The sequence below is a fragment of the Salvelinus alpinus genome, chromosome 15, assembly GCF_045679555.1.
Source record: "Salvelinus alpinus chromosome 15, SLU_Salpinus.1, whole genome shotgun sequence".
NCBI classification, from domain to species: domain Eukaryota; kingdom Metazoa; phylum Chordata; class Actinopteri; order Salmoniformes; family Salmonidae; genus Salvelinus; species Salvelinus alpinus.
Genome location: NC_092100.1, coordinates 15,958,666 through 15,977,573, shown reverse-complemented (window position 1 = coordinate 15,977,573; position 18,908 = coordinate 15,958,666). Strand labels below are relative to the sequence as shown.

General features: G+C 45.4%; 1 protein-coding gene across 2 annotated transcripts in view; it reads left to right on the top strand.

The window, feature by feature from the left end:
- The window catches only part of LOC139540458 (uncharacterized protein KIAA1614-like), a 43,398-nt gene that overhangs the window by 7,647 nt on the left and 16,843 nt on the right, over positions 1-18,908 (top strand). Inside the window, exons 3-6 of one of the 2 annotated variants that reach the window (XM_071344300.1) lie at positions 3,025-3,094; positions 4,304-4,444; positions 6,564-6,623; positions 13,132-14,474. In XM_071344300.1, the coding sequence (XP_071200401.1) occupies positions 3,025-3,094; positions 4,304-4,444; positions 6,564-6,623; positions 13,132-14,474 (1,614 nt within the window). The remainder of the gene's footprint in view (positions 1-3,024; positions 3,095-4,303; positions 4,445-6,563; positions 6,624-13,131; positions 14,475-18,908) is intronic. The other variant, XM_071344301.1, reaches the window with a different exon arrangement.

Genomic DNA, 18,908 nt, shown 5'->3' with positions numbered 1-18,908 from the left:
AATGTTAGCAAATGCGTTAGCCTTGTTTAGCATATCTTCAGATAACATTAGTGAGATTACAGTGAGTAGAGACAGAGTCTAGACAGTAAGGATTTTTTTTTACCCTCAGTGATGTAAGGAATTTATCTGAGACAGACCTGATCTATTTGCAGTCAAGTGGAGAGTATATTTCCACCACAGTGATATTCTTGCAACAGACACCGCCATTTTGATGAGGCTGGAATAAAACATGATTTCCCACACTATGAGGTTGGAATAGTACTGTGAAGTTGTGAAAATGTAAGAACTGTAAGTAAGAACTGTTTGAAAAGACCGCCTGAAAATTCTGCCTCTTTTGGTGGGATGGAGTTTTGGCCTGCCTATGTAACGGATGTGAAATGGCTAGCTAGTTAGCGGGTACGCGCTAATAGCATTTCAATCGGTTACGTCACTTGCTCTGAGACCTGAAGTAGGGTTTCCCCTTGCTCTGCAAGGGCCGTGGCCTTTGTGGAGCGATGGGTAACGATGCTTCGTGGGCGACCGTTGTTGATGTGTGCAGAGGGTCCCTGGTTCGCGCCCGTGTCGGGGCGAGGGGACGGTATAAAGTTATACTGTTACATTGATGCTGTTGACCCGGATCACTGGTTGCTGCGGAAAAGGAGGAGGTTGAAAGGGGGGTGAGTGTAACGGATGTGAAATGGCTAGCTAGTTAGCGGGTACGCGCTAATAGCATTTCAATCGGTTACGTCCATTGCTCTGAGACCTGAAGTAGGGTTTCCCCTTGCTCTGCAAGGGCCATGGCCTTTGTGGAGCGATGGGTAACGATGCTTCGTGGGCGACCGTTGTTGATGTGTGCAGAGGGTCCCTGGTTCGCGCCCGTGTCGGGGCGAGGGGACGGTTTAAAGTTATACTGTTACACCTAGTAACATCACTAGGCAGTAAATTAGTCAATAGATCAAATATCTCTGCTAATAACTGCTAGTTTTCAGTTTTCCCCTCCCCACTCAGACCACTCCCAGACAGTCCAAGCAAAATTCTGTCTTGAGAAATTGCTCTTTGCTAAGAAGCTATTTTTGTTTATTTTTGACAATTTTTATAAAAAATAATCACAGAAAGGTACTTAATTGTTAACCAGAAATGATTTGATATTGAGATGAAAAGGCTGCATTGGACCTTTATAAACAATCAATGTAATGTGATAAAGGTAATAAATTACAACGGAATGTAGAGATTTAAAAAAATAGCAAGGAGAAGGTGGGAGGGAGGGCGATAATAGTCTATTTCTGACTGTTGACCAGATGTTTAATGATCGTAATGCCCCTCTAATTGTGACCGTCTCACAAACAGAAGTTTTCTTCCGCCTGTGGGTTGCTCTGTCCCTCACTTTCATGGCCTCAAATATTCTCATGCTAAATGAATCATGTTTTTTATAGACAAAGTGATAAGTAAACAAATGGGATAAACTTAATACGGTTCTTCCATACAGTGCATTCGGAAAGTATTCATCCTGTTTCCATTGATCATACTTGAGATGTTAGATGTTTCTACAACTTGACTTTACCTGTGGTAAATTCAATTGATTGGACATGATTTGGAAAGGCACACACCTGTCTATATAAGGTCCCACAGTTGACAGTGCATGTCAGAGCAAAAACCAAGCGATGAGTTGAAGGAATTGTCCGTAAAGCTCCGAGACAGGATCGAGGCACAGATCTGGGGAAAGGTACCAAAACATTTCTGCCAAGACTGTGCTAAGCTGTCAAGGCAAAGGGTGGCTGCTTTGAAGAATCTAAAATATATTTGGATTTGTTTAACACTTTTTTGGTTACTACATGATTCCATATGTGTTATTTTATAGTTTTGAAAAAACAAAAAATTTAGAAAATAGTAAAAAATAAAGAAAAACCCTTAAATGAGTAGGTGTCCAAACTTTTGACTGGTACTGTGTGTGTGTGTGTGTGTGTATATACATACATACATACATACATATATATATACATATATACATATATACATACATACATACATACACACTACCGTTCAAAAGTTTGGGGTCACTTAGCAATGTCCTTGTTTTTGAAAGAAAAGCAATTTTTTTTGTCCATTAAAATAACAACAAATTGATCAGAAATACAGTGTAGACATTGTTAATGTTGTAAATGACTATTGTAGCTGCTAACGGCTCTTTTTTAATGGAATATCTACATAGGCGTAGAGGCCCATTATTAGCAACCATCACTCCTGTGTTCCAATGGCATGTTGTGTTAGCTAATCCAAGTTTATCATTTTAAAAGGCTAATTGATCATTAGAAAACCCTTTTGCAATTATGTTAGCACAGCTGAAAACTGTTGTTCTGATTAAGGAAGCAATAAAACTGGCCTTCTTTAGACTAGTTGAGTATCTGGAGCGTCAGCATTTATGGGTTCGATTACAGGCTCAAAATGGCCAGAAACAAAGAACTTTCTTCTTAAACTCGTCAGTCTATTCTTGTTCTGAGAAATGAAGGCTATTCCATGAGAAACTGAAGATCTCGTACAACGCTGTGTACTACTCCCTTCACAGAACAGCACAAACGGGCTCTAACCAGAATAGAAAGAGGAGTGGGAGGTCCCAGTGCACAACTGAGCAAGAGGACAAGTACATTAGGGGGTCTTGTTTGAGAAACAGATGCCTCACAAGTCCTCAACTGGCAGCAAATAGTACCCGCAAAACACCAGTCTCAACGTCAACAGTGAAGAGGCAACTCCGGGATGCTGGCCTCCTAGGCAGAGTTCCTCTGTCCAGTGTCTGTGTTCTTTTGCCCATCTTAATCTTTTATTTTCATTGGCCAGCCCGAGATATGGCTTTTTCTTTGCAACTCTGCACAAGTATTTCGCTACACACGTAATAACATCGGCTAAACATGTGTATGCGACCGGAAAAATTGGATTTGATTTGTGCTTTTTGTGTTGTAATTTCTAGAGAAACAGAGACGGACGCATTTCAATATTGGAGAAAAATTCTACTTCAACCTGCTTAGCTACAGTTTTCATCTCTCTCCACAGATTTCATTACCCTGCATGACAGTGACTGGGACTTAGGCATCTCCCTACAAGACAGCGAGCACAGCCGAAGGTACAGTAGAACCTCCCGTATTGCTTCCAGGAATGCAGGCTTTTGCTCTAGCCCTGCTCTAAAACACATGATTTGTGTTCGAGTAGGACTGGAGCAAAACCTGAGCACCCAGGAGCTCTCCAGGGGCCAGGGGAGGGTTGACCACAGACAGATGTATCATAAATGTATTTCCAGTTTGAGTCAACTGGGTCTTCTGTTGCTCTAAGAGACGAACTGTCAGTACTGGCCATCAACACAGTCAGTGCTCCATCTTCCTCTTTCCCTACATTCTTTTATTCATTTCTAATGATGTAAAGTGTGTACTTGTGACCCATGTGAAATTACTTCACTTAAAATAGTATTAACATTTCCTGACTGTAAAACATACATAATCTGATCTAACTAAATTATGTTTGTTGAGACGTCTTTTTGCTTATTTTTTGGGTAAGATGTTACGCAAAATCCCAACCTAAGTATTTTCATCCTGAAAAATCTACATAGCTTTAATGACACTACCAACACCTATAACTCTACTGCTTTGCTCTTGTACCTCTCCCTGTTAGAGCCCCAAGCTGCAAAGAGTGACAGGGTCACAGTGTTTACAACAGCTGTTACTAAAAGCTCCACTGTCATCAACAGAGAGGATTACGGTTATATCGCTCACTTTTCTGTCTAGGTCATTCACTCGTCTGAGTCAGTCTCAACATAAGAGGAGGGAATCTCGGTACAACAGCTTATCGTAGAAAGAAGTAACACACTCATTGATTTGTTCCCCCATTGAGTGCCTGTTAAGCAGGTGTCGTTGTGGAACTGAATGGGCAGCTATGTGTGGTTAGTCGTTAAAGCCCTGAGCACTGTGGGAAACTGTGTTTTTTGGTGTTTGTAAAATGTTTGCGTCTGTTAATGCCCATGCACAGAGACATATACAAGCAAAGGGACTTCTTCAGTCACATACTGTATACTCATTCACAAATACACACACAAACACAAAGCACAGGCAAACAGGATAAAAGGTTATGAAAACACACACACACACAGTAAAAGCAAATTGAAACACACACACTCCAAATCTCATTTGCACACACAGACCTTGTCAGCCTAATTAGTAGTGGTCCTGCTCGGCCTAATCCCCTACTCTGAGTGCCTCTCCTGCACAGGCACTGACGTTTGCCTCTACCATCTCTCCCCCCACCCCTCTGCCTGTGTGTGTGAGACGGTCTGTGCGCACAGGGCCTTTGTGTCCAGCGAGGACCTGCCGCTGAGTCAGCGCCATGAGCAGGCCAAGCGGCTCCTGGAGAGAGCCCGCATGAAGACCCGGTCCTGCCCACTCAAGGCCGACCACACTATCCTACCCATACAGAGGGACAACCCGTAAGTACTGCTCCACAACAGTGCATGTTTGTTTGTGTGTGTGTGGGGGGGGGGGGGGGGGGGGGGTTGGAGAGTCGTCAGTGTGTGTGTGTTTACCTACCGAGCTTAGCTGTAGCAGACACCTGTAGCACCATGACCAACCAAACAAGACCAAACAATAAACTGTTTTTCTCTCCTCTTCTCTCTCCCTTTTCCTGATTCTAGAGGTGTTTGTGCTGGACAGACCGGAAGGGCTGTATTGTGTTAGGCTGGTTAGTGTGCTGCAGCTCTCTCTTTTCTGTTTACTGACAGTGTCCAGCATAGATAGCGGCAACAGGCAGTGCTCTCTTGTCGTGCTTGTTTCACTGTAATACTAAGATATATATATATATACACACAGTTGAAGTCGGAAGTTTACATACACCTTAGCCAAATACATTTAAACTCAGATTTTCACAATTCCTGACATTTAATCCTCGTAGAAATTCCCTGTTTTAGGTCAGTTAGGATCACCACTGTATTTTAATGTGAAATGTCAGAATAATAGTAGAGAGAATTATTTATTTCAGCTTTTATTTCTTTCATCACATTCCCAGTGGGTCAGAAGTTAACATACACTCAATTAGTATTTGGTAGCATTGCCTTTAAATTGTTTAACTTGGGTCAAACATTTAGGGTAGTCTTCCACAAGCTTCCCACAATAAGTTGGGTGAATTTTGGCCCATTCCTCCTGACAGAGCTGGTGTAACTGAGTCAGGTTCGTAGGCCTCCTTGCTCGTACACGCTTTTTCAGTTCTGCCCACAAATGTTCTATGGGATTGAGGTCAGGGCTTTGTGATGGCCACTCCAATACCTTGACTTTGTTGTCCTTAAGCCATTTTGCCACAACTTTGGAAGTATGCTTGGGGTCATTGTCCATTTGGAAGACCCATTTGCAACCAAGCTTTAACTTCCTGACTGATGTCTTGAGATGTTGCTTCAATATATCCACATCATTTTCCTGCCTCATGAAGCCATCTTTTTATGAAGTGCACCAGTCCCTCCTGCAGCAAAGCACCACCACAACATGATGCTGCCACCCCCGTGCTTCACGGTTGGGATGGTTTTCTTCGGCTTACAAGCATCCCCCTTTTCCCTCCAAACATAACGATGGTCATTATGGCCAAACAGTTCTATTTATTTCATCAGACCAGAGGACATTTCTCCAAAAAGTAAAATCTTTGTCCCCATCTGTAGTTGCAAACCGTAGTCTGGCTTTTTTATGGCGGTTGTGGAGCAGTGGTTTCTTCCTTGCTGAGCGGCCTTTCAGGTTATGTCGATATAGGACTCGTTTTACAGTGGATATATATACTATTGTTCCTGTTTCCTCCAGCATCTTCACAAGGTCCTTTGCTGTTGTTCTGGGATTGATTTGCACTTTTTGCACCAAAGTACATTCATCTCTAGGAGACAGAACGTGTCTCCTTCCTGAGCGGTATGACGGCTGCGTGGTCCCATGGTGTTTATACTTGCTTACTATTGTTTGTACAGATGAACGTGGTACCTTCAGGTGTTTTTAAATTGCTCCCAAGGATGAACCAGACTTGTGTAGGTCTACAATTGTTTTCTGAGGTCTTGGCTGATTTCTTTTGATTTTCCCATGATGTCAAGCAGAGAGGCACTGAGTTTGAAGGTAGGCCTTGAAATACATCCACAGGTACACCGCCAATTTACTTAAATTATGTCAATTAGCCTATCAGAAGCTTCTAAAGCCATGACATAATTTTCTGGAATTTTCCAAGTTGTTTAAAGTGTCACAAGCCGGCTCATAGCCTGTGACAAAAATGAGGGGACACGAACAACAGGTATAGGCCAATTAAAAGTGTTCTTCATTATAAACAAAACTATTAACTTAAAACTAAGAAAAAGGAATGAGGTGTGGAAGTATCAGAATGTAAGGTGTATGTAAAGTGCATGGATGAGTGAATATGTGTGTGTGAACATGACTGAGTCAAAACTATGCAAAACTACAAAGGAACAAACAAAACATGAGCATACCTGGAGGAGCAGAGAGAGAGAGAGGGAGAAGTGATTAGTGAAACAGTTTAAATACTTAAAGCCCAGGTGACTCCAATCACTAACGACCCTCCTCTGCCTGCAGGAGGAACCGCCCCCTGCACTGCAGAGGAGGAGCCGTGACAAAAGGCACAGTCAACTTAGTGTATGTAAACTTCTGACCCACTGGAATTGTGATACAGTGAAATAATCTGTCTAAACAATTGTTGGAAAAAGTACTTGTGTCATTGTCACGGCTGTGTGTAGAGACGGACCAAGGCGCAGCGTGCTCTGAGTTCCACATCTTTATTTCATGAAACTTACAAAACAAAAAAAGAAACAAACAACGAACCGTAACATAAGCGGTGCAACATGCACGAACTCCAAACAAGATCCCACAAAAAACAGTGGGGAAATAGCTGCCTATATATGATCCCCAATCAGAGACAACGATAAACAGCTGCCTCTGATTGGGAACCATACCAGGCCAACATAGACATAAAACAACCTAGATAACCCACCCTAGTCACACCCTGACCTAACCAACATAGAGAATAAAAGGCTCTCTATGGTCAGGGCGTGACAGTCATGCAAAAAGTAGACGTCCTAATCGACTTGCCAAAACTATAGTTTGTTAACAAGAAATTTGTGGAGTTGTTGAAACACTTAGGTTGGAGTTATTAAAACTAGTTTATGTAAACTTCTGACTTCAACTGTGTATATACAGTGGGGAGAACAAGTATTTGATACACTGCCGATATTGCAGGTTTTCCTACTTACAAAGCATGTAGAGGTCTGTAATTTTTATCATAGGTACACTTCAACTGTGAGAGACGGAATCTAAAACAAAAATCCAGAAAATCACATTGTATGATTTTTAAGTAATTAATTAGCATTTTATTGCATGACATAAGTATTTGATACATCAGAAAAGCAGAACTTAATATTTGGTACAGAAACCTTTGTTTGCAATTACAGAGATCATACGTTTCCTGTAGTTCTTGACCAGGTTTGCACACACTGCAGCAGGGATTTTGGCCCACTCCTCCATACAGACCTTCTCCAGATCCTTCAGGTTTCGGGGCTGTCGCTGGGCAATACGGACTTTCAGCTCCCTCCAAAGATTTTCTATTGGGTTCAGGTCTGGAGACTGGCTAGGCCACTCCGGGACCTTGAGATGCTTCTTACGGAGCCACTCCTTAGTTGCCCTGGCTGTGTGTTGCGGGTCGTTGTCATGCTGGAAGACCCAGCCACGACCCATCTTCAATGCTCTTACTGAGGGAAGGAGGTTGTTGGCCAAGATCTCGCGATACATGGCCCCATCCATCCTCCCCTCAATACGGTGCAGTCGTCCTGTCCCCTTTGCAGAAAAGCATCCCCAAAGAATGATGTTTCCACCTCCATGCTTCACGATTGGGATGGTGTTCTTGGGGCTGTACTCATCCTTCTTCTTCCTCCAAACACGGCGAGTGGAGTTTAGACCAAAAAGCTCTCTTTTTGTCTCATCAGACCACATGACCTTCACCCATTCCTCCTCTGGATCATCCAGATGGTCATTGGAAAACTTCAGACGGGCCTGGACATGCGCTGGCTTGAGCAGGGGGACCTTGCGTGCGCTGCAGTATTTTAATCCATGACGGCGTAATGTGTTACTAATGGTTTTCTTTGAGACTGTGGTCCCAGCTCTCTTCAGGTCATTGACCAGGTCCTGCCGTGTAGTTCTGGGCTGATCCCTCACCTTCCTCATGATCATTGATGCCCCACGAGGTGAGATCTTGCATGGAGCCCCAGACCGAGGGTGATTGACCGTCATCTTGAACTTCTTCCATTTTCTAATAATTGCGGCAACAGTTGTTGCCTTCTCACCAAGCTGCTTGCCTATTGTCCTGTAGCCCATCCCAGCCTTGTGCAGGTCTACAATTTTATCCCTGATGTCCTTACACAGCTTTCTGGTCTTGGCCATTGTGGAGAGGTTGGAGTCTGTTTGATTGAGTGTGTGGACAGGTGTCTTTTATACAGGTAATGAGTTCAAACAGGTGCAGTTAATACAGGTAATGAGTGGAGAACAGGAGGGCTTCTTAAAGTAAAACTAACAGGTCTGTGAGAGCCGGAATTCTTACTGGTTGGTAGGTGATCAAATACTTATGTCATGCAATAAAATGCAAATTAATTACTTAAAAATCATACAATGTGATTTTCTGGATTTTTGTTTTAGATTCCGTCTCTCACAGTTGAAGTGTACCTATGATAAAAATTACAGACCTCTACATGCTTTGTAAGTAGGAAAACATGCAAAATCGGCAGTGTATCAAATACTTGTTCTCCCCACTGTATATATATTTGATGTACTGCTTTAAAATGTATAGTTCATCTGTGTTCTGTTTATAGTGCACTTTAGTAGTTTTTAAATGCCTGGTATGTCGCAGATATCTATTATGGGTCACACTTTGACACCTCTGCTTTAAACTCATTCCATGGGGGGCTGCAGGTTTTTGTTTGTTCCTTTAAATTAAGCCCTAGACAACCAGACATGAGGAGCTCCTTACTAATTAGACCTTAATTCATCAATCAAGTACAAAGGAGGAGCAAAAACCAGCAGACACTCGGCCCTCCGTGGAATGAGTTTGACACCTGCGCTTTAAAGTGTGTTACACAGATACTACATTATGTAGTAATGTGACATGCTGATATTTACATTTAACTAACTAGTAACTACACTAACTATACAATATGTCGCTTATCTGCAGTGACCATGTACAGCTGAGTACATAGTTATACTCAGCAAAAAAAAGAAATGTCCCTTTTTCAGGACCCTGTCTTTCAAAAAGATAATTCGTAAAAATCCAAATAACTTCACAGATCTTCATTGTAAAGGGTCTAAACACTGTTTCCATGCTTGTTAAATGAACCGTAAACAAGTAATGAACATGCACCTGTGGAAAGGTCGTTAAGACATTAACAGCTTACAGACGGTAGGCAATTAAGGTCACAGTTATGAAAACTTATGACACTAAAGAGGCCTTTCTACTGACTCTGGAAAACACCAAAAGAAAGATGCCCAGGGTCTCTGCTCATCTGCGTGAATGTGCCTTAAGCATGCTGCAAGGAGGCATGAGGACTGCAGATGTGGACAGGGCAATAAATTGCAATGTGTGTACTGTGAGATGCTTAAGACAGCGCTACAGGGAGACAGGACGGACAGCTGACCGTCCTCGCAGTGGCAGACCACGTGTAACAACACCTGCACAGGATCGGTGCATCCGAACATCACACCTGCGTGACAGGTACAGGATGGCAACAACAACTGCCCAAGTTACACCAGGAATGCACAATCCCTCCATCAGTGATCAGACTGTATGCAATAAGCTGAGAGAGGCTGGACTGAGGGCTTGTAGGCCTGTTGTAAGGCAGGTCCTCACCAGACATCACTGGCAACAACGTCGCCTATGGGCATACACCCACTGTCGTTGGACCAGACAGGACTGGCAAAAGTGCTCTTCCCTGATGAGTCACGGTTTTGTCTCACCAGGGGTGATGGTCGGATTCGCGTTTATCGTCGAAGGAATGAGCGTTACACCGAGGCCTGTACTCTGGAGTGGGATCGATTTGGAGGTGGAGGGTCCGTCATGGTCTGGGGCGGTGTGTCACATCATCGGACTGAGCTTGTTGTCATTGCAGGCAATCTCAACTCTGTGCGTTACAGGGAAGACATCCTCCCTCATGTGGCACCCTTCCTGCAGGCTCATCCTGACATGACCCTCCAGCATGACAATGCCACCAGCCATACCGCTCGTTCTGTGCGTGATTTCCTGCAGGACAGGAATGTCAGTGTTCTGCCATGGCCAGCCAAGAGCCCGGATCTCAATCCCATTGAGCACGTCTGGGACCTGTAGGATTCAAGGGTGAGGGCGAGGGCCATTCCCCCCAGAAATGTCCGGGAACTTGCAGGTGCCTTGTTGGAAGAGTGGGGTAACATCTCACAGCAAGAACTGGTAAATCTGATGCAGTCCATGAGGAGGAGATGCACTGCAGTACTTAATGCAGCTGGTGACCACACCAGATACTGACTGTTACTTTTGATTTTGACCCCCCATTTGTTCAGGGACACATTATTCCATGTCTGTTAGTCACATGTCTTTGGAACTTGTTCAGTTTATGTCTCAGTTGTTGAATCTTGTTTTGTTCAAACAAATATTTACACATGTTAAGTTTGCTGAAAATAAACACAGTTGACAGTGAAAGGACGTTTATTTCTTTGCTGAGTTTAGTATTAGGTAACTTAATGTAAAGCATTGGCTTATACATGATGGCCCATTGGGCTACCTTGGTTGCTATGTCAGGTGCTCTCTCTCTCTCTCTCACGGCTATTTCCAACATACACGTTACACAATCCAGCTGTAATTATACAACTACAACACCTCCCCGATCTTAATCCTAATATCATCTGTGGTCCTGGAGCAGATTACTGATTACCTCAGCATATCAAATCAAATGTATTTATATAGCCCTTCTTACATCAGCTGATATCTCAAAGTGCTGAACAGAAACCCAGCCTAAAAACCCAAACAGCAAGCAATGCAGGTGTAGAAGCACGGTGGATAGGAAAAACTCCCGAGAAAGGCCAAAACCTAGGAAGAAACCTAGAGAGGAACCAGGCTATGAGGGGTGGCCAGTCCTCTTCTGGCTGTGCCGGGTAGAGATTATAACAGAACATGGCCAAGATGTTCAAATGTTCATAAATGACCAGCATGGTCAAATAATAATAATCACAGTAGTTGTCGAGGGTGCCTCAGGAGTAAATGTCAGTTGGCTTTTCATAGCCGATCATTAAGAGTATCTCTTCCGCTCCTGCTGTCTCTAGAGAGTTGAAAACAGCAGGTCTGGGACAGGTAGCACGTCCGGTGAACAGGTCAGTGTTCCATAGCCGCAGGCAGAACAGTTGAAACTGGAGCAGCAGCACGGCCAGGTGGACTGGGGACAGCAAGGAGTCATCATGCCAGGTAGTCCTGAGGCATGGTCCTAGGGCTCAGGTCCTCCGAGAGAGAGAAAGAGAAAATTAGAGAGAGCATACTTAAATTCACACAGGACACCGGATAAGACAGGAGAAGTACTCCAGATATAACAGACTGACCCTAGCCCCCCGACACAAACTACTGCAGCATAAATGCTGGAGGCTGAGACAGGAGGGGTCAGGAGACACTGTGGCCTCATCCGATGATACCCCCGGACAGGGCCAAACAGGTAGGATATAACCCCACCCACTTTGCCAAAGCACAGCCCCCACACCACTAGAGGGATATATTCATTCTGATCAAGGTGAGATGTTCCCACACATACAGTTGTCAATTACCAGACAGTGTCAACATCCACTCCAGATTAGACTGATTGGATGGGATGTCACGGCCGTTGTAAGGAGGAGACCAAGGCGCAGCGTGGTAAGCGTACATTCTTCTTATTTATAAGAACGAACACTGAACAAACAAACAAAATAACAAAACGAACCGTGAAGCTAATATGAGTAGTGCGGACAGGCAACTAAACATAGAACAAGAACCCACGAACACCAAAAGGAAAATGGCTACCTAAATATGATCCCCAATCAGAGACAACGATAAACAGCTGCCTCTGATTGGGAACCATATCAGGCCACCATAGACATACAAATACCTAGACCTACAAAACCCTAGACAATACAAAACAACTAACGTACCCACCCTAGTCACACCCTGGCCTAACCAAAATATAAAGAAAACAGAGATATCTCAGGTTAGGGCGTGACATGGGAAGTTTTGGATACCGACCAACCACTAGGTGATGTGATATAAAATTGTAATAATTGCCCCTGCAATGACAGCCAACTATTATCAAAATCCTTCTAAATGAAATCCATTTGGATTGATGTGAGTGTGTTTATGCATTGGATTGTGTTATGTAAGAACAATTCATTTTGTATTTACAATGTTGGGTCTGATTTAATTTGGAAATATATCTGGGTTTGGAGGGAGCTTCCTGGTTGTGATTTTATGCTTGATAAGACTGATTCTTCGTACTGCTTCACTGCACCTGTCATATTTGCCAGCTACCCCCCCAACCCCCCCAACCCCCCCCCCCCACACACACTCACACACATTCCCAAGGGTATAAAAGGAGGAGCACATGCAAGGCAAGAACAGTACATCACTCCCCTCTTCTCTGGGGAGCTATTTTAGCCAGCCATGCAGTTTGATGTTCCCTACCAGTACAGTGCAATAATATAGCCTCTCATCCACTAGAAGTTTTCGGTTCAGTCATTGTAAAAAGGATCATGAAAATAAAATTGACAAACATATTTGTCATTTTACATTTAAAGATCAAGTTGTATTAGGAACAATAGATTGCTTATTTAATAAACTCACACCACTCTAGATAGTCATGAATGTGTTTATTTCATCAGTAAAATAGAAAAGTCATAAAATAGGCTAGATGATTGGATACAGACAGAGAGGACGGCTGTACTGGGGATGACCTTCCCCTTAGCAAGAGCTGAGCATGTTAGGAATGTAGAGGCTGGGATACACACGTGCCAGAACACGGAGAAGAATCCCACAGCCATGTAACCAATCTGTGTTAGGAGGAAAAATGCTGGATGTTTCTTTATGGGGTTTCTGTCTTTCTGTGTGTGTGTCCATCTACAGGGAGCAGCTGTCCAATGCTGGAGCTCCCGTTCACCGGGCTCCTCTGGTGGGGAAGGGAGGTGTGTCATCGGCGATAGTTGCCGCCGTTACCTCATTGTCAGGAAATCTCAGTGACTCCTCCAGCGGCGACTCGGGCTGCGGCCCCCGCCGGCGCCCCAGCCAATCGCCGACACGGGTCCGCTTCGAGGACGAATCAGAGAACGATGCGGAGGTGCGCTACTTGGTGAGGCTCCGTCAGTGGAGGAGGGCCCAGGGTCTGCTCATATCCAAGCCCAACCTCTCTTCCTATGTCAACGGGCGGATGGACACTGATCCAGGAACTGGAATAGTGATCGAGCGAGGACGCTGCCTCGAGGGCAGCTTCTTATGGCACAAGAAGGCTCGCAGGACACAGGAGGGCTACGTAAACAGGGGCAGCAGGGGCCATTTTAAAGCTGCGGTAGCACAGGAGGAGCTTAACAGGCAGTGCAACTCGTGCGGAACGTTCCTGGAAGTCGGGGTCCCGAATCTGAACCTCCATCTGAACCCATCACCCCCGAAAGGGCAGAACGGCCCAGTGGACGGAGAGGGGAAGGGGAAGGTGCTCATGTCTTGCTGGGTGGCTCCCAGTGAGCCCAGCCAGGCAGTTCTTACCGAGGTGATCAAGGAGACGTACATTGGGAAGGTAACCCTCCGCGATGTGGCGGATAGCACCGGGACAGGGCGTGGCTGGGCGGGAGAGACGGACAGCAGCAGTGGGAGTGTTCGGGTGTCGACTGTGAAGAGGAGGAGTAGGAGAGGGGAGATTCTGGGCACCAATGGGCATGGAGCACCCATCATGGTGACGCCAACACCACCAAGGTCCAATCACAGTTTGGCACCAGTGAGCTCAACTAATGGTATTATGGTGGTGCCGCCCAATCCTTACACCATTGAGAAACCTGTGTCAATGGTGGTGGGTTTGCACACTCACTCTCCCGCTCCCCCAGAAGAACCCACAAACTGTCCCCCGTGCCTCAAGAGCAACCCCTTTACCCCTTCCTCAGTGCCCATCAAATCAGCTCTGAAAACAGTACCTAAGACTCGGCCCAATGGCCAGCTATCAGTCAAACTCATGCCTTCACCACAGTACCGCCTTTTCCCCCGGGACTCCCTGGAAGACCAGGGGAGAGGGGCTGCACCCAACCCCCAGAACGAGCACTCGGTTGGGGGTAACTTCAAGGAGGTTGGTCTGTCTTTGGGGCTGACTTCCAGCACTAGCACGATAATGCCCTGTATCAGGCCTGCCTCCCTGCTGAAGACCTCCCCATCACCAGCGAAGACAGCAGAAGAGAAGTTGGTGCACCCTGCGCCACAGGCACCAGGTCAGCTTCAAATACCCACTTGCTCACACACACACACACACACTAATTTGTGTGCTGTGGGACAGTGGATTGGTAAGAAAAATAAGTGTTGCTGCTCTTCACAGCTCATCTGCAACTTTTCAGGGAAGTTAGGAACCAATATACACAGGCAGTTAGGAAAGCTAAGGCTAGCTTTTTCAAGCCGAAATTTTCATCCTGTAGCACAGACTCAAAAAAGTTCTGGGACACTGTAAAGTCCATGGAGAATAAGAGCACCTTCTCCCAGCTGTCCACTGCACTGACGCTAGGAAACACTGTCACCACCGATAAATCCACTATAATCGAGAATTTCAATAAAGCATTTTTCTACGGCTGGCCATGCTTTCCACCTGGCTACCCCTACCCCGATCAACAGCCCTGCACCCCCCTCAGCAACTCGCCCAAGCCTCCCCCATTTCTCCTTGACCCAAATCCAGATATCTGGGGTTCTGAAAGAGCTGCAAAATCTGGACCCCTACAAATCAGCCGGGCTAGACAATCTGGACCCTCTCTTTCTAAAAATGATCTGCCGAAATTGTTGCAACCTCTATTACCAGTCTGTTCAACCTCCCTTTCTTATTGTCTGAGATTCCCAAAGATTGGAAAGCTGCCGCGGTCATCCCCCTCTTCAAAGGGGGAGACACTCTAGACCCAAACTGCTATAGACCTATATCTATCCTACCCTGCCTTTCTAAGGTCTTCGAAAGCCAACAACAAACAGACAGCAAACAGATTACCGACCATTTCGAATCCCACTGTACCTTCTCTGCCATGCAATCTGGTTTCAGCACCTCAGCCATGCTCAAGGTCCTAAACGATATCATAACCGCCATCGATAAGATACATTACTGTGCAGCCGTATTCATTGACCTGACCAAGGCTTTCGACTCTGTCAATCACCACATTCTTATCGGCAAACTTAACAGCCTTGGTTTCTCAAATGATTGCCTCGCCTGGTTCACCAACTACTTCTCTGATAGAGTTCAGTGTGTCAAATCGGGGGGCCTGTTGTCCGGACCTCTGGCAGTCTCTATGGGCGTGCCAGAGGGTTCAATTCTCAGGGCGACTCTCTTCTCTGTATACATCAATGATGTCGCTCTTGCTGCTGGTGATTCTCTGATCCACCTCTACGCAGACAACACCATTTTGTATACCTCTGGCCCTTCTTTGGACACCGTGTTAACTAACCTCCAGACGAGCTTCAATGCCATACAACTCTCCTTCCGTGGCCTCCAACTGCTCTTAAATGCAAGTAAAACTAAATGCATGCTATTCAACCGATCGCTGCCCACACCTGCCCGCCCGTCCAGCATCACTACTCTGGACGGTTCTGACTTAGAATATGTGGACAACTACAAATACCTAGGTGTCTGGCTAGACTGTAAACTCTCCTTCCAGACTCACATTAAGCATCTCCAATTCAAAATTAAATCTAGAATCGGCCTCCTATTTTGCAACAAAGCATCCTTCACTCATGCTGCCAAACATACCCTCGTGAAACTGACCATCCTACCGATCCTCGACTTCGGCGATGTCATTTACAAAATAGCCTCCAACACTCTACTGAACAAATTGGATGCAGTCTATCACAGTGCCATCTGTTTTGTCACCAAAGCCCCATATACTACCCACCACTGCGAGCTGTATGCTCTCGTTGGCTGGCCCTCGCTTCATACTTGCCACCAAACCCACTGGCTCCAGGTCATCTACAAGTCTCTGCTAGGTAAAGCCCTGCCTTATCTTAGCTCACTGGTTACCATAGCAGCACCCGCCCGTAGCACGCGCTCCAGCAGGTATATCTCACTGGTCACCCCCAAAGCCAATTCTTTCTTTGGCCGCCTTTCCTTCCAGTTCTCTGCTGCCAATGACTGGAACGAACTGCAAAAATCACTGAAGCTGGAGACTCATATCTCCCTCACTAGCTTTAAGCACCAGCCGTCAGAGCAGCTCACAGATCACTGCACCTGTACATAGCCCATCTGTAAATAGCCCATCCAACTACCTCATCCCCATACTGTATTTATTTATCTATCTTGCTCCTTTGCACCCCAGTATCTCTACTTGCACATTCATCTTCTGCACATCTACCATTCCAGTGTTTAATTGCTATAATGTAATTACCACCATGGCCTATTTATTGCCTTACCTCCCTTATCCTACCTCATTTGCACACACTGTATATAGACTTTTTGTACTGTATTATTGACTGAATGTTTGTTTATTCCATGTGTAACTCTGTGTTGTTGTATGTGTCAAACTGCTTTGCTTTATCTTGGCCAGGTCGCAGTTGTAAATGAGAACTTGTTCTCAACTAGCCTACCTGGTTAAATAAAGGTGAAATAAAATTAAAAAATCTGAATGGCAGAGGGCAAAGGTAACAGCATCATCTGCATATCAATGGGTGGTGATGTTGAATGCCTTGTTGAGAGCAAAGGAGGTGAATGCAAATCCAGTGAATTTACTTTGTCACATTTTATTTGTCACATGTGCCGAATACAACAGTACAAGCCCTTAACCTACAATGCTGTTAAGAAAAATAAGAGTTAAGAATATTTACTTGAAAAACTCAAGTAAAGGCCTCCCGGGTGGCGCAGTGGTCTAGGGCACTGCATCGCAGCGCTAGCTGTGCCACCAGAGACTCTGGGTTCGCGCCCAGGCTCTGTCGCAGCCGGCCGCGACCGGGAGGTCTGTGGGGCGACGCACAATTGGCCTAGCGTCGTCCGGGTTAGGGAGGGTTTGGCCGGTAGGGATATCCTTGTCTCATCACGCACCAGCATCTCCTGTGGCGGGCCAGACGCAGTGCGCCAAGGTAGCCAGGTGCATGGTGTTTCCTCCGACACATTGGTGTGGCTGGCTTCAAGTTCGGAGGCGCGCTATGTTAAGAAGCAGTGCGGCTTGGTTGGGTTGTGTTTTGGAGGACGCATGGCTTTCGACCTTCGTCTCTCCCGAGCCCGTACGGGAGTTGTAGCAATGAGACAAGACAGTAATTACTAACAATTGGATACCACGAAATTGGGGAGAAAAGACGGTAAAAAAAAATATATATATACTGTATATATATAAAAAAAGTAACACAAAATTTAAATTACGAGGCTATATACAGGAGGTACCGGTACAGAGTCATTGTGCAGGGGTACAGGCTAGTTGAGGTAATACAGTGCATTCGGAAGGAATTCAGACCCATTGACTTTTTCCATTTTTTTTTAGGTTACAGACTTACTGTAAAATTGCTAGTTTTTTTTTTTTTCCGCATAAATCTACACACAATACCCTATAATGGCAAAGCAAAAACAGAAATGTTGGCACATTTATTAGAAATAAAAAAACATATCACATTTACATAAGTATTCAGGCCCTTTACTCAGTACTTTGTTGAAGCACCTTTGACAGCGATTACAGCGTCGAGTCTTCTTGGGTATGACGCTACCAGCTTGGCACACCTGTATTTGGGGAGTTTCTCCCATTCTTCTCTGCAGATCCTCTCAAGCTCTGTCAGGTTGGATGGGTAGCGGCGTTGCACAGCTATTTTAGGTCTCTCCAGAGATGTTCGATTGGGTTCAAGTCCGGGCTCTGGCTGAGCCACTCAAGGACATTCAGAGACTTGTCCCGAAGCCACTCCTGCGTTGACTTGGCTGTGTGCTTTGGGTCGTTGTCCTGTTGGAAGGTAAACCTTTGCCCCAGTCTGAGGTCCTGAGCGCTCTGAAGCAGGTTTCCATCAAGAATCTCTCTGTACTTTTCTCCGTTCATCTTTGCCTCGATCCTGAATAGTCTCCTAGTCCCTGCCACTGAAAAACATCCCCACAGCATGATGCTGCCACCACGCTTCACCGTAGGGATGGTGCTAGGTTTCCTCCAGACGTGACACTTGGCATCCAGGCCAAAGACTTCATTCTTGGATTCATCAGACCAGAGAATCGTGTTTCTCATGGTCTGAGAGTACTTTAGGTGCCTTTTGGCAAACTCCAAGTGGGCTGTCATGTGCCTTTTACTGAGGAGTGTCTTCCGTCTGGCCACTCTACCATAAAGGCATATTGGTGGAGTGCTGCAGAGATGGTTGTCCTTCTGAAAGGTTCTCCCATCGTCACAGAGGATCTCTGGAGCTCTGTCAGAGTGACCATCGGGTTCTTGGTCACCTCCCTGACCAAGGCCCTTTTTTAAACGTTTAACTAGGCAAGTCAGTTAAGAACAAATTCTTATTTTAAACAACGGCCTAGGAACAGTGGGTTAACTGCCTTGTTCAGGGGCAGAACAACAGATCTTTACCTTGTCAGCTCGGGGATTCGATCTTGCAACCTTCTGGTTACTAGTCCAACACTCTAACCACTAAGCTACCTGCCGCCCTTTCTCCCCTGGCTGCTCAGTTTGGCCGGGCGGCCAGCTCTAGGAAAAGTCTTGGTGGTATCAAACTTCTTCCAT